General features: G+C 38.5%; 1 protein-coding gene across 1 annotated transcript in view; it reads right to left on the bottom strand.

Annotated features, from left to right (window-relative positions):
* CPD (carboxypeptidase D) overlaps positions 1-23,631 on the bottom strand; it is a 67,613-nt gene extending 43,982 nt beyond the window's left edge. Inside the window, exons 1-2 of the mRNA XM_030861912.2 lie at positions 22,830-23,631; positions 16,999-17,246 (exon numbers count right to left, since the gene is read on the bottom strand). Of these exons, the coding sequence (XP_030717772.1) occupies positions 16,999-17,246; positions 22,830-23,563 (982 nt within the window). The 5' untranslated portion in view covers positions 23,564-23,631. The remainder of the gene's footprint in view (positions 1-16,998; positions 17,247-22,829) is intronic.
* Positions 23,632-24,312: the final 681 nt, after the last annotated feature.

Genomic DNA, 24,312 nt, shown 5'->3' with positions numbered 1-24,312 from the left:
TAAAATAAAAGATACACTAGAGGGAATCAACAGTAGATTTGATGATACAGAATAATGGATCAGTGATCTGGAAGACAGAGTAGTAAAAATTACCCAAGCTGAACAGGAAAAAAAAAATGAGGATAGTTTAAGTGACTTCTGGGACAACATCAAGCATATTAACATTTGCGTTATAGGGCCCCAGAAGGAGAAGAAAGATAAAAAAACAAGAGAACTTATACGAAGAAATAGTAGCTGAAAACTTCCCTAACCTGGGGAAGGAAACAGACATCCAGTTCCAGGAAACACAGAGAGTCCCAAACAAGATGAACACAAAGAGGTACACACCAAGACACATATTTAAAATGTCAAAAATTAAATATAAAGAGACTCATAAAAGTATCAAGAGGAAAAACAACTAGTTACATATAAGGAAACTCCCATAAGACTATCAGCTAACTTTTCAGCAGAAGCTTAGCAGGCCACAAGGGAATGGCATGATATACTCAAAGTGCTGAAAACAAAAAATACAACCAAGAATACTCTACGCAGCAAGGTTATCATTCAGAATTGAAGGAGAGATAAAGAGTTTGACAGACAAACAAAAGCTAAAGGAGTTCACCACCAATAAACCAGCCCTTCAAGAAATGTTAAAGGGACTTCTCCAAGCAGAAAAGGCCACAACTAGAAGTAAGAAAATGAATAAAGAAAAAAATCTCAATGGCAAAGACAAACATATAGTAAAAGGTAGTGGATCAACCACTTATAACTCTAGTAGAAAGGTTAAAAGACAAAAGTAGTAAAATCATCTATATCTACAATAAATAGTTATGGGATACACAAAATAAAAAGATATAAAATATGCATCAAAACATAAAACGTGGTGTAGGGGTGGGGGAAGTAAAAATGTAGGGCTTTTAGAATCCCTTCAAACTTAAGAGATCATCATAAAATAGACAGCTATATACAAAGGTCATTATACATGAACCTCAAGGTAACCACAAACCAAAAACTGGTAAGAGATACACAAAAAATAAAGAGAAAGGAATCCAAACATAACACTAAAAATAGTCATCAAATCACAAGGGAAGAGAGACAAGAGAAGGAAGGAACAAAGAACAACTAAAAAAACCCAGAGAAACAATTAACAAAATGGCAATAAGTATATACCTATCAATTATTACTTTAAATGTAAATGGACTAAATGCTCCAATCAAAAGACACAGGATGGCTGAATGGATAAAAAAATAAGACCCATATAAGAGACTCACTTCAAATCTAAAGACACACACAGACTGAAAGTAAAGAGATGGAAAAAGATATTCCACTCAAATGGAAATGAAAAGAAAGCTGAGGGAGGAATACTTATATCAGACAAAATAAACTTTACAACAAAGACTGTAACAAGAGACGGAAAAGGGAATGTCGTAATGATAAAGGGATCAAGCCAACAAGAGCACATGACACTTGTACATATCTGTGTGTCCGACACAGAAGAACTTAAATACATATAGAGAGCAAATATTAACAGACATACAAAGAGAAAGACAGAACACAATAGTAGTAGGGAACTTTAACACATTTTCATAAATAGATAGATCATCCAAACAGAAAAATCAATAAGGAAATACTGGCCTTAAACAACACATTAGACCAGCTTGACTTAATAAATATATACAGAATAGTCCATCCCAAAACAGCAGAATATACATTCTTTTCAAATGCACATAGAACATTCTCCAAAATAGATGACATGCTAGGCCACAAAACAAGTCTCAATAAATTTAAGAAAACTGAAATCATATTAAGCATTCTTTTCTGATCACAATAATTAGAAATCAATTACAATAAGAAAAATGGGAAAAACACAACCATGTGGAGGCTAAACAACATGCAACTAAACAACCAATGGGTCAATGAAGAAATCAAAGGGGAAATAAATAAATACCTTGACACAAATAAAAAAGAGACGGCCCAAATAAATAAAATCAGAAATGAAAGAGAAGTTACAACTGACACCACAGAAATACAAAGGATCATAAGAGATTACCATGAAATATTCTATGCCAACAAATTGGACAACCTAGCAGAAATGGATAAATTCCTAGAAACATACAATCTTCCAAGAATGAATCAGGAAGAAATGGAAAATATGAACAGACTGATTACCAATAATAAAATTGAATCAGTAATCAAAAAACTCCCAACAAACAAAAGTCCAGGGCCAGACAGCTTCACAGCTGAATTCTACCAAACATTTAAAAAAGAGTTAATACTTATCCTCCTCACACTATTCCAAAAAGTTGAAGAGGAAGAATCACTACCAAATTTGTTCTACAAGGCCAGCATTACCCTGGTACCAAAACCAGACAAAGACACTACAGAAAAAGAATATATCCCTGATGTACACAGATGCAAAAATCTTCATTTGTTACAACTGGTGAACCTACATCAATACATCATTACCACCCAAAGTCCATAGTTTACATTAGGGTTCATTCTCGGTGTTGTATATGCTATGAGTTTTGACAAATGTATAATGACATGTTTCCCCATTATAGTATCATACACAGTGGTTTCACTGCCCTAAAAATCCTCTATGCTCCGCCTATTCATCCCAACCTCCTCCCTAACCCCTGGCAACCACTGATCTTTTTACTATCTCCATATCGTTTTGCCTTTTCCAGAGTGTCATATAGTTGGAATCATATAGTATGTAGCCTTTCCAGATTGGTTTCTTTCATTTAGTAATAGGTATTCAAGGTTGCGCTGCGTCTTTTTTTTTTTTTTTTTTTTTTGGGCTGCGCAGCTTGTGGGATCTTAGCTCCCTAACCAGGGATAGAAACTGGGCCCCCTGCAGTGGAAGTGCAGAGTCCTAACCACTGGACTGCCAGGGAATTCCCTCCTCCATGTCTTTTCATGGCTTGATAGCTCATTTCCTCTTAGTGCTGAATAATAGGCCTTTGTCTGATGTACCACAGTTTATTTTACCCATTCACCTACTGAAGGACATCTTGGTTGCTTCCAAGTTTTGACAATTATGAATAAAGTTTACTATAAACATCTATGTGCAGGTTTTTGTGAGAACGTAAGTTTTCAACTCCTTTGGTTAAATACCAAGGAGCAAAATTGCTGGGTTGTATGATTAGAGTATGTTTAGTTTTGTAAGAAACCACCAGACTATCTTCCAAAATGGCTGTACCATTTTGCATTCCCACCAATAATGAATGAGAGTTCCTGTTGTTCTACATCTTCACAAGCATTTGCTGTTGTCAGGGTTCTGGATTTTAGCCTTTCTGATAGGTGTGTAGTGGTAACTTGTTTTAATTTGCATTTCCCTGATGACATATGACGTGGAGCATATTTTCATGTTCATTTGCCATCTGTCTAACTTTGTTGGTGAGATGTCTGTTAAGGTCTTTGGCCCATTTTTTAATGCAGTTGTTGTTTTCTTTTTTTTTTTTTTTTTGTGATACGCGCGCCTCCCACTCTTGTGGCCTCTCCCGTTGCGGAGCACAGGCTCCGGACGCGCAGGCTCAGCGGCCATGGCTCACGGGTCCAGCCGCTCCGTGGCATGTGGGATCTTCCCGGACCGGGGCACGAACCCGTGTCCCCTGCATCGGCAGGCGGACTCTCAACCACTGCGCCACCAGGGAAGCCCCAGTTGTTGTTTTCTTAGTATTGAGTCTTAAGAGTTTTTTATATATTTTGGATAACAGTCCTTTATCAGATGTGACTGCCTTCTTTTTTAGGCTGAATAATATTCCTTTGTATGTATATACCAAATTTTCTTTATCCATTCATCTGTCAATGAATATTTAGGTTGCTTCTTGGCAATTGTGACTAACACTGCAATGAACATGGGTGTACAATATCTTTTCAAGATCTTGTTTTCAATTCTGTTGTATTTACACCCGGAAGTGAGATTATTGAATCATATGGTAATTCTATTCTTAACTTTTTGAGGAAGCTCCATACTGTTTTCCATAGCAACTGCACTATTTTATATTCCTACCAACTGTGCAAAGTTGTGCAACTGCACTATTTTATATTCCTACCAACTGTGCAAACTCCACATCCCCATCAACACCTGCTATTTTGGTATTTTTGATAGTGGTCATCCTCAGAGGTATAAGGTGATATCTCATTGTGGTTTTGATTTGTTTTTCCTTGATCATTAATGATATTAAGCATCTTTTCATATGTCTGTTGGCCATTTATATGTTTTTTGAAGAAATGTCTATTCAAGTCCTTTGCCCGTTTATTAATCAGATTACTTGTTGAGTTGTAGGAGTTCTTTATATATTCTGAATATTAACCCCTTATCTGATATATGGTTTGCAAATATTCTCAGTAGGCTGCCTTTTCACTCTGTTGATTGTCTCCCTTGCTGCACAGAACACTGAAGGGTTTTGAGCAGAGGTGTGATATAATCTGAACAGCCTTTTTTTTTTTTTTTTTTTGCGGTACACGGGCCTCTCACTGTTGTGGCCTCTCCCGTTGTGGAGCACAGGCTCCGGACGCGCAGGCTCAGTGGCCATGGCTCACGGGCCCAGCCGCTCCACGGCATGTGGGATCTTCCTGGACCGGGGCACGAACCCGCGTCCCCTGCATCGGCAGGCAGACTCCCAACCACTGCGCCACCAGGGAAGCCCTGAACAGCCTTTTTTAAAGATCATTCTGACTGCTGAGTGAAAAATGACTATAGGGAAACGAAAAGGAAAGCAGGAAGATGAATTAGAAGAGAATGATGGATTTGACTAGGTTGCTGGTAATGGAGATAAAGCAGAGAGATTTGGATGCAGAAAGGACTTGTTTAAAAGGAATCAAGGATGATGTCTAGATTTTTGGCTTGAGAAACTAGGGAGACAGTGTTATTAGTGTCATTTACTGAGAGGATGAAGGAGAACAAAGGAAACAGATATGGCATGCCTAAGGCTCTGTCTTTGATCCTCTTCTCTTTCTTCACTTATGCCCTTGGTGTCTCATGCAGCCCCATGGGGTTTAAATATTATCTACCGGCTGACAACTCTCAAATTTCTATGTCCAGCCTACACCTCATTCCCAGAATCCAGACTTGTCCATCCAATTGCCTATTTAATATCTCTACTTGGATATCACAAATCTAACATATTCTCATATTCCCTAAACCAGTCTCTCCCATGATGGTCAATGGCACTAGAAGAATTTAGTTGCTCAGGCCCAAAGCTCTGGAGTCACATCCCACATCTAAAGCATCAGGAAATCGTGCTAGTTCTAACTTCAAAATATATCCAGAATCCCAAGATTTCTCCTCACCTCTACTGCTGCTGCCCTGATACAAGCCACAATTGTTTCTCCACCTGGATTTCTGCAATCACTCTTAATAGGTCTCCCTGTCCCTGCCCTAACCGTTCTATGTTCTTTCCTCAACAGAGATGCCAGAGAAATTCTGCTAAAATATAAGTCGGATGTTATTCCCCTATACGATGACTCTCTATTTCACTCAGACTAAGAGCCAAAGCCTAAGCCTCTGCATGATTTGTCCACCACCACTCCCCTTCCCTCTCTAACCTCCTTTAATACTCTCCCCATCACTGGCTGTGCACCAGCCACACTGGCCTCCCCGCCGTTCACCGGATACACTAGGTACCTCCTGACTTTGGGTCTTTGTTCTAGCTGTTTCCTTTGCCTGGTATGCTCTTCCCCCACATATCTCTACTTCACTAACGCCTTCCCCTCACCTTCAGCTCTTTGCTCCAATTTCAACTTGACAATTAGGCTCACCTTGATCTCCCCACTTAAAAGTTGCTACTTACTTCTCCCCATCGCTGTCCCCAAGCCCACCTCACCAGCACTCTCACCCTTTTCTACTTTTTTCTTTTTTTTCTATGGTACCTAACAATTTACCTATTATGTTTCTTATTTACTGCCTGTTCCTCCTTGCTAGATTATAAGCAACACAAGGGCAGAATATTTGTTATGCTCATTGATGGATATTCCAAGCACAAGAACAGTACCAGGCACATCGTATTCCTTCAGTAAATATTTGTTGAAGGAATGAAAGTAAGTAGGCTGGATCAGTGGGAAGTTAAGACTTCTGTTTTGAATGCATTAAATTTGAGATTCCCATTGACCATCCATGTGGAGATGTCAAATAGACTTTGTCTTCGTAAAATATATGTGCAGGTTTACCACTACCACAAGCCCAGTAACTTTGTCTTAACCTTTTTTCTTAGAAGGCAAGCTATCCATCTTTTGGTTTTCTCTTATCTTCCAGCATCTTGGCACTTACTTTGGGTCTGGAAGAAAAATGGTGAGATGCTGATTTTCACATCCCTACCAGTCATATTTCGTCATTAAGTGACGTAAGTCACCTTCAGTCATTGTTGACCTCTGATCATCTTTGGTAACTCTGACTCACATGTACACATGTGAACATACATATGTTATTCATTGTATATCATATTTATTAATCACCAATATTTACTACTGTATTGGTCACAGTACAATGGTCATTGTAAATCATTAAACTAAGATTATAGGGATTTATAAATAGGAGACATATTTCCATTCAGAGTTTAGAGTCTTGGTGAGGAAAAGAAACACAGAACACATACAAATAATTTCAGAGCAATACAAATGTGAACTAATCTATTTTTCTGCATATATAAAAGTTAATAGAAAAAAAATCTTCCCATTTACGGAAAAAAAAACTTAACAGCTGAATTAAATTGCAAACACAGTCAACTCACGCTTTAATTATGTCAGAATGCAGTGAAGTAGACTACTTATAAGACTATAATCACCAGGCTTGAGTCCTAGCATTCTTTTGTCTACCCCTTAATTGTCTTACTTCAGCAATAATTTAAGAAATACTAGCTAACAGCAACAAGAAGACAAAGCTTACAGTCATATTTTAGAGTGTTATCTAATCATCTTTTTAGATGTAACTTTAATAGGACTGTAACTAGCCAGCTCCAATCAATAACACATACAAACATATGCCCAGGGTAAGGGGCGGGGAGGAAGGACAGAAGTCTTTTAAAAATATGACCTAATTCTCAGAGAAGAAACTACATTCAGTGGCCTCTGGTCCTACAGATCACATTTTATATAAATAATGATTTTGTAGCATATAACTTACGAACAATCTAAAACTAAAGGTCTGGGCTTCCTGGTGGCGCAGTGGTTGAGAGTCTGCCTGCCGATGCAGGGGACACGGGTTCATGCCCCGATCCGGGAGGATCCCACATGCCGCGGAGCGGCTGGGCCCGTGAGCCATGGCCGCTGAGCCTGCGCGTCCGGAGCCTGTGCTCCGCAACGGCAGAGGCCACAACAGTGAGAGGCCCGCGTACCGCAAAAAAAAAAAAAAAAAAAAAACTTTTCAAAATCATCTAAAAAACTGGAAACAAATGGGATATTAACTGACTTATGAATAATTTAAGATTTTTTTTCAAGATGCCACAAATAGGCATTATTTGCCATCTATATTAAACTTCACATTATTTTTCCAATACTAAATGTCAAAGACTGTATAAGTAATCTTAGCTAAGTAGCTGGTCCAGATCCGTTGTCTTGATTTTTTCCTTAACAGAAAACCTACTTATGCAAAGCTAGAGCTAGAGTTCACTGTCACAGAGAACACTGATCTGCAGATAGGCCTGACATTTCTGACAGCTGCAGCTACTACCAGATTCAGTTTATTTTTTTAAGCTGGCATGTTATGTGGCTCAACATAGACTAAAGGATAAAATGTCTGATTTCAGAACATTATCCAGTCAAAGAAAATTTTAATTTTGGGAATGAAACATTCACCATAGGCATATCTCAAAGCAATATAGCACTTTATTAACAGTATAAAGGATCTGCTATTTATCCTACTCATTAACAATCATAAATAATCAAGCCTCTAAAATCCATTAGTCTCTTACTGGGCTATCTAAACCAATGACCTTCAAACTTTTTTATTCATAGGAAAATAATCTTGAAAAATTATGCAACATTTCACACATTCTAAAGTTGGTACCTAAAAGTTTTGATTTTAAATTTAAATAGTAACAATGTAATTTCTTGCATAATGTAAATTTTTATTTTTTAAATAAAGCCTTTACATTGTTATTTTAGATGGATTCAAATAAATAAAAATACTACAGAGATTTGATTCCTAGAATCATCTTTTAAAACTTGCATGAACACTCTTCTTCAACAGGAGGAATTTTATAGCTTTCTTTTGTAAAAGAAACTTGAACTTTTATTTCCATTCCACTTGCTCCACAGATTGTTATTCAAATGGGACATACTTTTTTTTTTAATAGATCTTTATTGGAGTATAATTGCTTTGCAATGCTGTGTTAGTTTCTGTAGCACAACAATGCGAATCAGCCATATGAATACACGTGTCCCCATATCCCCTCCCTCTTAAGCCTCCCTCCCATCCTCCCTATCCCACCCCTCTAGGTCATTGCAAAGCACCAAGCCGATCTCCTTGTGCTATGCTGCTGCTTCAAATGGGATATACTTTTATGCTTGAAAGTCCTTCATTGATCATCCTATAATACTTCAATCTATAATATGTATGTATGCATATTTAAATTTCTCTTAATTTCCAATGACATTAATGCCCTATTAAATTTTTGTCTTCTAGATTGAATTACTGGGACTTCCCTGGCAGTCCAGTGGTTAAGACTTCGCCTTCCAGTGCAGGGGGTATACCTGGTCGGGGAGTTAACTAAGATCTCACATGCCCCGAGGCCAAAAAACCAAAACATAAAACAGAATCAATACTGTAACAAGTTCAATACAGACTTTAAAAATGGTCCACATCAAAAAAAACTTTATAGATTGAAGTATGACAATAACTACTGGTATACAATTTATCAATAAAGGCATAGTTTTATTATCAATTTCAATAAATAATAAACCTAACAGGTTTATAATTACTGAAAATATATCTTTTCATGAGACGTTTCAGTGATGCTTTTATGATACCATTAAAGTAATCACCAAATTGTCCCTTTTGTTTTTGGTGCACTTTGTAAAACCCTGAGTTAACATATCATAGTGTGATTCAGATGGATAGAAAAAAATAGGCCTATCTTCAGTCAAGTGGAAGAAGAGGATATGAGATTGAACCTCAGCAGCCAGTATCTTTCTCAGGCATGGAAGATCTGGAAATTTATTTCCTTAAAGTTATCCAAACTAACTGGTCTCTTCCTCCTCCCCATACACACCCAGCTTGAAAACCACTGATTTAGACTATTTCCTCTACTCCCAAGGGAAACTGGCAAAGAAAGACGAAAGGTATATATTTTGGTTTTAAGCCTACCTACCAATCTAATTTTTCTATACTCAGAAAATATTGAATGCAATGTATTGTGAAAGCTATGATGTTTTCATTCCTTTACCAATATTAAAGAATAAGACTAAAAGTGTAATCACTAGGAATCTGTCCAGCACAACAAACTGTGATCAATACTAATTGTTATGGGTGGCTAAATCTTCTGATCAAAGAATCTATTCATACCCATTCAACTCCTTCAATCCATGTGTCTCACAACTAATCTTCGTATGCCTGAAGATACTCAATTCATCTTTATCATGGAACCAATCCCTATTACTGTTTTCACTAGAGAGATCTAGCTTTAAGGAAGTGGAGGGTATTTAAATAAATTCAACCATTCATTCAAAGATGGTGCACTAACAACTCACTCTTATGCCTCATGCAGAAAGCCAATGGAAAAAAAATATAACCAATGCTACAATGTTAAGACTTGAACAGAGCAAGTGTTTTTTTTAACTTGCCTCAGTAGGCCAACTATAAAGTATCAAACTGTATGACACAAGAACCCCATAAACCTTTTACAGAAAAAAAAAAATGCAATGTATTTTTTTCATTAGGAAAAGCATTTTAGCATGCAGGAATATAGATAGGCAAATTCTATTCTATATTTAAATTTGGAGCTTACTGTTATTTCTTTAATAAAACTACTTCAAGCTGGGATGAAGTGAGAGAGTGGCATGGACATATATATACTACCAAATGTAAAATAGATAGCTAGTGAGAAGCAGCTGCATAGCACAGGGAGATCAGCTCGGTGCTCTGTGACCACCTAGAGGGGTGGGATAGGGAGGGTGGGAAGGAGACGCAAGAGGGAGGAGATATGGGGATATATGTATATGTATAGCTGATTCACTTTATCATACAGCAGAAACTAACACACCATTGTAAAGCAATTATACTCCAATAAAGATGTTAAAAAAAAAAGAATGTGGTGGAATAAAATTTAAAAAAAAAAAAAACTACTTCAAGGGATAGTGAAAAGTTCTCACAACTTTGACTTCTGTGAACAATTTATTTATAAATAAGTGGGTTATTAAATGATAATTTTGCACTCCTTGAGATATTTTTAAAAGCTAAGGAGTATGATGGTCATAAAAAATTTTAAGTGGAAGATCTGCATTAAATGAATGGAAAAAACAGAGATTGCCCTTGAAAGAATTTTTCCCATATTCCTGGTCTTTAAATTCAAGTTTGCTTTCACCAAATCTTAACTGAACTTGGTCTTCATATTCTGAACAACTTATCTTATGAAAATCTATTTCCTTCACCACTCCCACTGAATATACATTTGCTAATGATATGATTCTACAAAGTTAAACTACATTACACAGTCCTGTATCTGTTTTCAGTTTTGTCTAACTTGGTCAACACTCTCTCTCAGGCAGGTCTTTGAACTGTATTTTCCTTTGGTTTTTTTGTTGTTGCTGTTGTTTTTAAGTACTTTCCTATTTTCTACCACCTGTATTTAAAAAAAAAAAAAAAAAGCACATCTAATTTTTAGACTTTGGATCTGAAGATTTAGGGGCCATATCCTAAAACAGTGTTTGGTTCTCAACCTTGATGAAAGTATACTATTACATTACAAAATATACAAGCACACTGCTCCTAAAGGTTAGATTTTTATATGAGGCTATACTTCAGTTTACTAAAACAAACAAACTTATGACTCAAGCCGAAGAAAAAATTCCGTTTGAGTATCATTTTAAGTTTTTGCTTTCCTTTTAAATGAGGTGGCACTCAGATAAAAGAGAGAAAGAGAGAAAGGAAGAAAGATTCAAGTAGCTCCTTAATGTACAAGATCAGATAAAACCAAAAGCCCTTTATTAATGCACATTTGATTATCAATAGTATTCTTAAAATATCAACAGGCTGAGAATATCTAAACTGTTGGCATTCCTTAAAGAAAACATCCCAGTACAAAATGTCAGAAGTACATTCACTTTGGAGATGAAAAAGCACCCATCTGTTCATATATATATATATTTTTCCCCCTAGTTGAATTTCTTGCTCCAAGCAATTAAATGATGCTAGGAAACAATATCAATTCAATTTTCAAAATCAGGCACACTGCCATATGCTTTCCACATATCTCATAATGCCTAAATCTCTTTATAACCTTGACCTCTTTCCCAAGTTCCAGAGCCTATCTCACAACTGTACATCAAGTATTTATAACTAGTACATCCAGTACCACCTCACCTCCAATTTTCACTCCTCTCACATCTAAAGAGAAAACACACACACACAAACACACCCCTTCCAATTAGTTTTTTCCCATTTCCATTATCATTCTTACTTATCCAGGCTCAAAATCTCCAAGTTATATCTTTAATTAAGTCTTTCTTTGCCTTGACACTCTGTTTTACTATCTAACTGATGGTCAGTTCTGCAACTTTTCTTGCACAATTTCTTATATATCTCATACTCCCTTTTCATTCCCATGGCATCCCTCTAGATAAATCCCATATCTCCAAAAAAAGACCTTACTCCAAATAACCGTAAAAACCTCCCTAGTCTCACTTCCTGTAGGACCCTTTCCCTGCCAATACATTTTGTATAAAGATAACTACAAAATGCATAGCACCACACTGTCCTTATCAAAGAATTCACACTCTGGCAGGAGACACAAAAAACTAACGACATAAGTAGATAAGCATTACACTGATGTTAAACAAAATGTTCTAGGAAGGTAAGAGTGACAGTTACTACAGGGGAAGTTTTCAGAGAAGGTTACAGCTGAACTGGAGAAAAGCATTTCAGACAGAGAATAGCCTAGTATGTGAAGGTTCACATTTTGCAGGAAGGACAAGTCATTCAGTGGTAGGTGAAAAGAAGGAGAGAAGACTAGAAATGTAGGCTTGAGTCAGACTGTGAAAAGTTTAGACTTGCTCCAATTAAAATGTGAAACAAGCAAAGATATAAGAATGCTTTAAGTTTTAGTGTGTTTGCTAGTTTGCTTTTAATATGTAATTTTTAAAACAAAAATTAACACAAGCACTAATAGAACTAGACACATCTACCTTAAGTGTGACCAATGGTAAATCACTTATCATATACACTTTGGATTAGTAAACAGACTCTGCAGGAAAATTAGATATGAGGACAGTATTTTGTACATGTTCATTAGGTCAGATTGGTTTATGTTATTTAAATCCTCTGTGTCCTTACTGATATTTTTGTCTTCATGATCTAACAATTACTGAGAAAGGCATGTTTAAAATCTCCTACTGTATTTATGGATTTGTCTATTTCTTAATACCAGATATTATATTTCTTCAGTTCTGTACCATCCATTTGATTTTTTTTTATTTTATATAGATTCCAATTTCCTGGTGTCATAAGAATTACAACATAATGCCCTATTTAATGACACAGAAAATGCTGCACAAGAATAAGCTTTTCAGTCCATTTTTGGACCAAATCTAACTAACCTTTTATGTTGTTCAAAACAGTTTGGTAATTATTTTCCCCAGGCTCTTTCCTTTCTGTCAGCAATCTACTTAAAGCCAAACATACCTCAGTATTTAAGAGCACATCAGTGCTACTCAGTCTGACCTCCACTTTACGCAGAGAAGGGCTGCCCACATGATCAAAGGAGTTTAAAGTCGCACCAAAAATCCTGAATTAGTTAGATATGTTATCTGGTCACATTTCATAGCTCTCTTCTCTTTCTAGGTGGTTACTTGCCCTTTTAAAAATTTCTGTAAGTTGAAAGAGGGCAATTCTTAAAAGTTGACTGAAACTATAATTCAGTTTCATTAGGTTTGCTTTGGAATAAACATATTAAACCATCAGATGATTTTTATAATGTCTTCAAAACCATGAAGAAAGAAGATAATAAAGAATGGTAAACAAAAGGCATACAAATCAGCACACTGTGGTTAAAAAAAAAAAAAAAAAAATAGAAGAAGGCCTGCCCCGTGAATAAGTTCAGCTTAGGCTCTCACAGTAACAGGCTTTAGCAGAGGAGCACGACTGTTCACAGGCCTTATTAGGATAGTCATTCCCCAGATGGATCCTGAGGTTTGAGAGACATGTTGAGAGAAGCAAGGCCACCCACGTAGGCAGCTAGATATGCTGAATCAACCCTGGCAATGAAGGTGAAGGTGGTGGGGGCAAAATTACCTCACATCCCCCATTACTAATACACTATCTGATCCCCGAGAGCAGGAATTGTTTCTGTTTTGCTCACACTGTACCCCATCACTTAATATAGTGTATGGGATGTGGCAAGTGCTCAGTAAATATTTGCTAGGTTAATAAATGATTCCGCACCAGTTATTCCTTCTCTAAGGCCTCGATTTCCTATAAAGCAGAAGGGTTGGACTAGATCAATATATTCATTTTCAGCTCTAAACTTCTTTGAGTTAGAATTTTTAAATACATCACATAAATGTCAGTCAAGTTATTCCAGGACATCCGGGTCTGAATATACGCCTACTCACAAGGTTTCACAACATCTTATCGCAGTCCAGTATAAGACAAACAATGAATTTACCCTGTTGAAACTACTGAAACTTAATACTTATGTTTCATGGGTGCACATATACGTTGAAACTTATGAAATTGTACACTTTAAATGTGTCCAGTTTATTGTATGTCCATTATACCTTGCTAAAGCTATTAAAACACACACACAAAAGAAACTACCGAAACTGCTCAATATTGCTAAGGCAGTAAAAGATATAAGCTACCTATTGTAGAAATAAAATATGCCTGACCATCCAGCTGAAACAGGAGAGAAGTAGATGCTCATAAAAACAATAATAATGGCAACGGCAAAATTTAGCTCCTTTAGATGTCTGAAGACTCAGAAAAACCCGTTGCCTGGCTTAACCAAGTAATCTTACTATGAAGGAAGCACACTTACTTTTTAAATAGTATAACATATATTTACCTTCCTTAATTATTTGTCAATTAGAAACTACTTTCTAACCTTTTACAACTTTCTCCAAAAATGAAAGTTTAATTATTTTTTAGTCCATTATTTTAAATAGTATCTCAAATAATGAAGCAACTTGACTACATCACAAAACCACTAGTTCATGAAATCAGGTTTTATTATATATACTTGCTAAAGGGAATTCCCTGGTGATCCAGTGGCTAAAACTCTGTGCTTTCACTGCGGACGGCGTGAGTTCAATCCCTGGTCGGGGAACTAAGATCCCACAAAAAAAAAAAAAAAAAAAGAAAGAAAGAAAGAAAGAAAAAATAGAAATATATTTGCTAAAGATTGAAATGAGATTAAACATTAAAGTACGTCCTTTATCTTTAAAATTTTTTAATGGTTTTCAAACCACTTCTAATTGTTCCGGGCAGAAAGTCTGGCTTCTAAATATTTCAAAGCCCTTTCTAAATAGTTCAGATCACTAGTTATATATAAGAAACACTGGTAGAAACTATACGGGAATAAGAAGACTCTAGAAAGTATCAAGTCCTCAAACTTAGCACCCAATTTGTGTACACTTGGCTTGACATAAGAAGTCAAAGAGTTATTCAAATATTTATATGAAGGCACATGAAGAGAAACGTCGTAACATACTTTATAATGTGACTAACTGCCAACAACAAGGTAAGGGGAAATCTAAGGCATTCACCGTGGGCAGATTCTAAGAAGAGAAAAAAGTTTATACTGATGACTTTTCCATAGAGTGACTTGTTCCTTCTGATTACTCTTAATTAAATTGTCTAAGCCTGGGCATAAAAATGAAAAAGTCATTATTCAAAGGATACCAAAAGTTTAAAAAGAACAATAGCTGTTTTTGTAACATTTAAAAGAAAAGGTAAACAATTCAAGCTTACTTTAACATAAACATACCATTTCATGAGAAATTGCTGGTGGATATGTAAAGTAGTACAGCCACTGTGTAAAAAGCTAAATACAGAATTACCATATGACCCAGCAATTCCACTCCTGAGTATTTAAAAAGATTTGAAAACAAGGACTCAAGTAGATACTTGTACACCAACATTCATAGCAGCATTATTCATAGTAGCTAAAAGGTGGAAACAACGGATGACTGGATAAATGAAATGTAGTATATACATACAATGGAATACTTCTCAGCCATAAAAAGAAATGAAGTTCTGATACATGCTGCAAAATGGATGGACCCTGAAAACGTTATGCTAAGTGAAATGAGCCAGATGTAGAAGGACAAATATATTAACTCTAGTTATATGAAATATCTAGAGTAGGCAAATTCACAGAGATAAAAAGGAGATTAGAAGTTACCAGTGGCTGGGGGTGGGGTGGGGTGGGGGCGGTGGGAAATGAGTGGGGAATAGGGAGTTTTTGCTTAATGGTTACAGAGTTTCTGTCTGGTATTTTTAAAGTTTTGTAAGTAGACGGTAGTGATACAGACGTACAACATTGTGAATATAATTAATACCACCTAATTCTACATTTAAAAATGGTTAAGGGCTTCCCTGGTGGCGCAGTGGTTGAGAGTCCTCCTGCCGAAGCAGGGGACGCGGGTTCGGGTGCCCCGGTCCGGGAAGATCCCACATGCCGCGGAGCGGCTAGGCCCGTGAGCCATGGCTGCTGAGCCTGCGCGTCTGGAGCCTGTGCTCCGCAATGGGAGAGGCCACAGCAGTGAGAGGCCCGCGTACCGCAAAAAAAAAAAAAAAAAAAAAAAAAAAGGTTAAAAATGTCAAATTTTATGATATATTTTTTCAACCACAATTTTTAAAAAAACAGCATTCCACAATCATCCCACATATTAAAATACAAAGGGAAAATATGCCTTTATGTAAAATGGAGAGAAGTGGTGGTCATCACATTAACCAAGCTGCCCAACTTGGCCACTTGCAGCCTCACTTTATGTGCCTCCTGATGGGACTGATATAATGATCTTGCTGGAAATTCTGACCTGATAATCTTATCAGGAAGAAAGCAGCAAATCTAGAATATGGGACGTTCTGTAGGACAACTGGCCTGGACACTTCAGAAGTTTCACCATCATTAAGAAAAGAGACTGTTGATATGACTGTTCTAGATGGGGGAAACTAAAAAAACACAAGAGCCAAATGCAATGCTGGGACCTTGACTGCATCTGATCTGGAAGAAAAGGAGCTATAAGAGATATCTGGGGGATAATAGAGGAATTTTGAGTTATGAACAGCATGTGCGATGATAGTACTGAATTACTGTTGATTTCTCAGTTACAATAATGGTACATGGGTTATACAAGAGAATGTCCTTGTACTTAGGAAATACATACTTGGGAGGTATTTACAGGTGAAGTGTCATAAAATCTGCAACCTACTTTTGGATCATTTGGCAAAAGAGTGTGTGTGTGTGTGTGTGTGTGCGCGCATACACGTGAGAGGGGTTAGGAGGGGGAACATTTGGGGTAAGATAACACTTGGTGAATTTAAATGAAGGATATACAGGTGTTCATGTAGTTTTCTTTCAATTTTACTGTGGGCTTGAAATTTTCAAAATTAAAAAACAAAAGATTAAAAAAATCAGAATTCAGACTTCCCCAGTGGTCCAGTGGTTAAGACTCTGCGTTTCTAATGCAGGGGGCACAGGTTTGATCCCTGGTCAGGGAACTAAGATCCCACATGCTGGGCAGCATGGCCAAAAAAAAAAAAAATCAGAATTCCTCGAAATTTCCTCTTTCCACCAGAGTATACTTAGGAATGCTAAATGTACACAGGGGGAAATACAGCATATTCAGGGCTTTACATACCTTCCACATCATACCAATGCGCACCATTTGTGATCCCATCTTTGAAAGTCTCATCTTCATCTCCAGGACAATGAGGGGCACCAGTTTTCATTATGGGGTGGTTTGAAGCATAGGCTTTTGCCAAGTATTTAAATACTTCATCATCTGAGGTTTTGCTATATATTCCAGTAGCCTTATGTTCTGGAGAATCATCAAAAGGATAGCTTGCTACCACCGAGCCACCATGCAGATTTCCAGAAAGCACAAACCTTTGAAAACATAACCAAATCACATATCATTTTTTAAAGGGAACAGAAAACATGTATTTTAAAATTCTACATCTTTTATAAATGAACTTAGATATTCCTCTTGACACCTAGAAGACAACTCTATCAGCTGTTAGACTAACAACAATAAAAAAAAAAGAAAATGGAAAGAAAGTATTATTAACTCAATAAATTTCAAACAGTTTTTACAGTCCAAGTTAACTTCAAATAACTTTAAATAATTTCCCCATCACTGAAAAAAATAGCTGAATAACACAGTGTAAATTAATGTTTCAGGAGACGTCTTATTCAGGGAACTGTAAAATCATGTATTAAGTTGAACAATATGAACTTGCCACTATTCAACCATGTCTTGACCTACAAAAATTACAATTTCATAGAGTTCAATCTAATTCTTGTACTTCATATTGTGTTAATTTCATAGAAAGCATGGCTGGCATAAATAAATATTTGTTGAATATACGAGTTAGGTTAATAAGTTTCATGCTTTTTATATTACTGTCCAGAGAGAATTTTTAAGATAGGGAGTCTAATTTAAAACAGGATGTGCTTTGCCTCATTCCATTTTCACAGTACACTAAATTCACATTTTCAGGAGAGAAGCCATAGCTGAGAAAATTCAGGGGCGGGGAAAGACCTGAGCTGCTTTCAGATAAAAACAATACAGAACATTGCATCACTGTAAAAGCAGCTCTCTTTCTAGGTGCAAGGTTCCTGGTTGGACCATTAAAAAATAAACTGACATGGAGACAAGGCTGCTTCTATAAAAGAAACATTTTAAACTTTTTGCACTTTTATTGATACTTTTAAGCGAATCCATTTACAATTTGGTCAAATTTATAGATATAGAAATACTGAAGAATGCCTTTTATGGTAAAAGGTAAAGGCAAAAACATGCCAAAGTCCTATTTATACATTTTTCACTCAGGTAACAGTTCAAACCATTACTATGAGTGGAGATTAAACACTTTTCTCTTTGCACTCAAAATTAGATTTTTTGCTTCTGCCTTTTTGTGGCTGAAATAAACTGACCTACAGTAATTCTAAAGGGGGTTGATTTATAACATTTCTTTCTATATGTTTGAAAGAAAATTAAGTCTACGATATGTTTAATTTGAAAGGTTAGGTATGATCAGTACCTCCCAGAGGAGGTCAAACAATGAAAATTACTTGTAACACAGAATCTATTCATCAGAAGACAGAATTTAGCTGATAAAGACAGTGATTAAACACCAGAATAGACTATGAAAGAAGACTAGTTTTACATAATTAAAATTAGCACAGTTCTAGATACCAGAGGGGAATGCCATTTGGTATAGTGGCAATAGCACAGGCTTTAAAACCAGGCAAATATGCGTAAGAACATTTGGTTTTGCAGACATGTCACTCACTAGTAACATGATCAGGAGAAGTTGCTGCCTCTAAATCCATTGAACCCCAGTTTCTCTCTCATCTGTAAAACGGGGATTAATGCTACCTGCCTCCCAGGGTTGTTACAAGAATTAAATAAGATAATACATGTACAATTATCTTCCAGCACAATGACTGCTTTATAGCCCCTGCTCAGCAAATGTTCATTCCTTTGGAGACCTCTAGCATCCTGCTTAGGGAATCACTGCCTTACAGACTATAATTCTACTCACCAGTTCCAATTCTACAATGTTACAGAAACAAAAACTAAGCATCTATTCTAACTCCAATTTACCCATCCCTCCTCCATAGCAAGTTATTAACAATTTACTTTTTGGTTTCTATGCCTAAAATAATTTAAGTACTTCCCCACCACCACCCCACACTGACTTTGGGAAAGTTACAAGAAGGCTGGCCCAGTTCAGACAATCAACTGAGCAACAAATTTTCTTGAGTGTCAACTATAAGCCAAATGTTCTATAGGCACTAAGGAATATATTAGTGAAGAAACAAATACAAAAATGCCCTCATGGCATTCATAGTCTAGTGGGAAAAAAAAAAAAAAGGGTAACTGAATATTCTAAATAAGTGAAGCATGTTACTTTATACGTGTTCAATTAAAATTTTAAATTCCAAGATTCTCTATTAAATGCTGTTTTTCACTTTGTTTGACATTTCTTGTAACACTTCTCAGAAATACTGTTAAAATGGCCTAATCAAATACTTTTAGAACAATGAAATATTTGCAATCTACTTGAGTGATAAAATTAAATTATTAGATTTTCCTTACTCTACTCACATAGTTTTAAAAGCACCAATGCCACTCTGGTAAGGGCGATTTCAAAAGAAAGTGGTATCTATTATAGTGGTTGTAAGATTATTTCTTTTAGTCTTTGTCAAACCAACTTTGTATATCGATCCAATTTTATTTGAAGGGTATTTTATGGTTTCCAATCAAATCAATTCTCTTAAGTGTTTCTCACATTTGACTTCAATATCATATATCATTCCTTGCGTAAGATTTAAAGTAACTGGTAAATATATCATAAAAATTATAAACAAGAGTCTGTAGATATTAAAAAGTCAATCTCCAAGTTAACTTTATTATGGTCCCCAGATAACCCTGTAAATAACTTTAAAAAAATTAAGAAAATTTGATGTCTGATAAACTAAATTCTAAAGGTTTCAGGAAATTGTAGCTATACACCTACCCCAACAATATGATAATGCTTTTCACAAACATACCCAAAAAATCATTTATATGCTAATCTCCTATTAAAGTCTAAGCAGGTATATTTAATTAAAGAACTGTGCCAAAAATATGAGGGTGAAGTAAACTATAAAATCTTTATTTTAATGATGGAGTTAAAATCTTGTATATTTTCTTGAGCAGATGAGTCAATTATCAGTAGTACAAAATCATGGATTGGATGAAGTATAAAGTGAAACAAAGAAAATAAACTCCACTTTCCCAAGCAGGAGGAAATGAGTGTTAAATTGTTACATATCCAAAACAACAACAAAAATCTATTTCTAATACAGCTGGGTGAATAGGATATCAAGAAATTATTCAAATGATTTATTTCACGAAATACATTGAAAAAGGTAATTTCCCTGTACAGACGGTCTGTGGTTTTAGAATTTCCTATCCATAAAGTTGTCTCTATATATTTAGGAATCAATCTCAAATCGTGTATGTGCTTGTTGTTTTTACTTTATTCACATATCAATGTCCCTTGTTACTGATTAATCATTAAATAATGTGCATCTTGAGTTATTTATGATTGAGGATGGAAGGATGTACTTTTCACCCTATATACGCACATACTTTCCCTTCTGATTAGAGTTACATTTGCAAAGAGGGCGGATATGATTAGGGTAGTCCATAGCCACAAAACAGAGCCACTTCCTTTGTAATACCAACTGACACAGATGAGCTTTTAAAATCTTCACAAGCTTCTATCATTGAATAGCCAGCCCAGACCATAACTTTAATCATTAAATACTGGTGATATGAAAGAGTTATCCAAAGAGCACATTTTTGGTCCTAGATTTAAAATTTAAAGCTTTCAGTATAGTCTCAAGGTGACTTGCACCAAGACAAAGCTCATTTTTATTTCTGGTCACAGCAGAAGTAATACTGAATAGAAAAATCTACTCACAGAATTTACATCCCTGCAAAGGTCATGATGGGGCTTTTTAAACGTGTCCTTCAAGCAATACAAACAGTGAATTTGATATATCATCTCAGAAAGGCCCTGGCCATCACAGCTTCTGACAATAAGCTGTATGTTAAAGTCACACTTCTTATGTAAATGTCAGAGGTCCTGACACCATTATCTTTATTTTTTTATTTTTTATTTTATTTAAATTTATTTATTTATTTATCTATTTTTGGCTGCATTGGGTGTTCATTGTTACACTTGGGCTTTCTCTAGTTGCGGCGAGCTGGGACTACTCTTCGTTGCAGTGAGCGGGGCTTCTCATTGCGGTGGCTTCTCTTGTGGCAGAGCCCGGGCTCTAGGCACGTGTGCTTCAGAAGTTGTGGCACACAGGCTCAGCAGTCGTGGCTTGTGGGCTTAGTTGCTTTGCGACATGTGGGACTTCCCAGACCAGGGCTCCAACCTGTGTCCCCTGCATTTGCAGGCAGATTCTTAACCACTGCACCACCAGGGAAGTCCCGACACCACTATCTTTAAAGGAAAAATCTTCCCGGAAAGCATGTGAAATTAATACCTACAAGGGATCTCAGAAGGAGTAAAGTGAAAGGTAGGAGATAAAAAGAATCTAGAATTGTCACAATGGCCATGAATTTTTCAAGGTCTGCTATATATGCTGAACCTTGTAGAAGAGATGATTCCAAGTCCTAAAGGGAAACTTCTTTGCTCATTATTGCTTGTATCTTATCTGTCACTCAGATATCTTCTTCAAATCAGTATGGAAAGATTAATTGCTTCACAAGCCTTATGAAGACACAAAAATGGGGATATGCTGGCAAAGCCGATGCTTGACAAAAGGAAGAGGTGCATGGTCACTTCAGATATTATTCCACCTGGAATAAGTTCCTTCTTCCTTTATTCCTCTCCTCCACCATTTTGCTGAAAATCCTACCCATCTCTCAAGACTCAGTTCAAGTTCTACCTTCTCCACAGAGATGACCCATATTATTGTAGCCCACACACATTTTGCCAGTAGGAACAATTCCTGTAAGGTTTAACTGGGTACATAAACACACCATATATATATTTATAATATTTTCTTGTTATACACCAATTTCTTCAGGTCCTCGTGCTTCCTTTAAGTTTTTAAATCTCACAGAGCGGTTACTAACACTTAAGGTGTCTATTAAGTGTGACAATTAGCCATTTGGCCCTGGCCCACTAATAATGTGCACAAGTGGCAGCAGAAACCCTTCAGAGTCTAAAATGAAGCTGCTTACAGATGAAGGTTCCAGATCTGTACAAGTTCTCCAGCCAGCCATACCTATATGCTCCACAGCTGAGTCAGAGGTAAAGACTGGAAGTGAATCAGTTTCGGTTAAATAACCAAGAAGATGACCCCGGCAGTGTCATCTGTCACTTCTAGGCTACAGTCTCCCTCCATGCCCGTTAAGAGCACTGACTAAATGCGTGAGTTGAAGTCCCAGCTACAGAACAGGGATGTTAATGCTGTCTGTCTCATCAGGTTGTGGCCAACATAAACTGAGATCATGCAGTCCACAGAAAGGGCTTAGCACAGTGCCTGTAGTTATAAGATAATCGCAATCTTGTCAGTTTATGTATAAAATAAGTGAGCTGACCTAGGTCATCCTTAATGTCTCTTCCGTCGCTCATATTCTACGATCCTGTGAGAACAGGGGCCAGGATGCTAGAAGAGTCTCCCCTCCGGCCAAACAGCGCTCTCTGCATCCTTTGAATAAATGACAGCCTCTAGGCAGCGCTTCTCGGACAATTAGCCGGACAGGAGGCTAAGCGGCCTGGGCCCTGTCCCCGTTACGGGGTGTCGCTCTCCGCCCTCACTACCCCCGTCCCTTAGGCCTGAGAGCACCGTTTGAGCGCTTGCTGAGTGCCGGATCCAGCCTCTGCTCTGGAGGCTCACTTGGATGGGGAGGGGGCGGGGGGGAGGAGGCGGCGGTGGAGGGAGGACGACACTCACTTGTTCCTGCGGATCCACTCGATCAGGGCGCGCACCTCGGGCACGTCGTCCAGGGACGGGGGCTCACCGGTGCTGAACTGGTCCGGGAAGCTGCGGTTGAGGTCGCGGCCACGGCTGTTGTCGCGGCCGCTGGCCCCGGGAGGGCCGCTGTCGCTGAAGCCGCAGTCGCCCTCGTGGGCGCGCTCGAAGCCGTCGGGGTTGAGGCTGGGCAGAACGTACACGTCAGTGGTGTTGAGCAGGCGGACCAGGCGCAGGTCCCCGCGGCGGTAGCCAGCCGCCAGCTCGCGGGCCAGGTAGACGAGCACCTGGCGCGAGACGGTCTCGTCGCCGTGCATGTTGCCCACCAGCTTCACCTGCGGCCGGCCGGGCAGGAGCGGCCCCGCCGCGTCGGGCCCCGTATCGCCGTCAGAAGGCGGCGGCCCCAGGCCCGCCGTGAGGCGCAGCACCCACAGCGGCCGGCCCTCCACCGAGCTGCCGATGCTGAAGAGGCGGGCCAGGCCCGGGGGCCCCGCGGCCGCCGCCTCCCTCAGCGCCAAGCCCAGCTCCTCTTCGTGGTAGTAGCGGTCGAACTGGCCCTTGACCGCCTCGGCGCCCGCGCTCGTCGTCGTCGTCGTCGCCTCCGCCTTCTTGATGTGCGCTGCCCGGGCCGGGCTCCGCAGCAGCAACAGCAGACACAGCAGCAGCGAGACGCGCCCTGGCCGCCAGGGCGGCCGCGCGTCCCAGCCTCTCGCCATCTTCCAGCAGCGTTGCAAACCCGGACCCCGTTCCCTCGGCTCCGCGCTCCGGGAGGCCTTGGCCAGCCGGATCCCCTCCGCTCCTAGCAACCCCATCCCGCCCTCCAGGCCGCAGCCAATCGTGGCTGGCCCTGCTGCGGCGTCACGCCGAGGGGCGGGGCTGTCCTTAAAGCAGCCGATTCCCTCTGGGCGTGCCTTTCTTCTCTCGGGGAAGAGTTTGGTCACTCTCTTCATCGGTCTAGGTTCCTGTCGCTCTCTTTCCCTCCTCCCCGTTTCCCTTCTGCGTTTGCTCCGCTTCTCCTTTACTCCCTCAGTCTCTTCTTTCTGGCTTACCCCTTAAATTCTCACCCCTTTTTCTCTGAGTACTCTCACTAGCTTCCTTCCCATCTTTGTTGCAGCTTTTCCTAGCGGCGCTTTAACGCTTAGAACCGAGAATTGAAAGAATCAAAAGGTTAGAAAGACTCAAAGGACTCGAAAAAACCCAAAGGTTCTAAAGAATCTACCTTGGAAGAGCTAAAAGACGCCTCAGCCCTTTGCACCTTGCACCCCTTCCATCGGAGTCTGTCGCCCAGCGCCTCGGCAGCGGTTGAAGAGACTGGGACACTTGGAGTGGCAGAGGGCTCACTACCTCATTTCAGTTTTTAGTCTCTGTTGAAAGAAGGTGTCTCCTTTATGTACAGTGGAAATCTGCTATGTAGTAGGCTCCCTTTGTGTTAATGGATATATTTCCTTGGCGTTACCCCAGTTTA

The sequence above is a fragment of the Globicephala melas genome, chromosome 20, assembly GCF_963455315.2.
Source record: "Globicephala melas chromosome 20, mGloMel1.2, whole genome shotgun sequence".
In the NCBI taxonomy this organism is placed as follows: domain Eukaryota; kingdom Metazoa; phylum Chordata; class Mammalia; order Artiodactyla; family Delphinidae; genus Globicephala; species Globicephala melas.
This window is presented reverse-complemented; position numbering and strand designations above follow the sequence as displayed.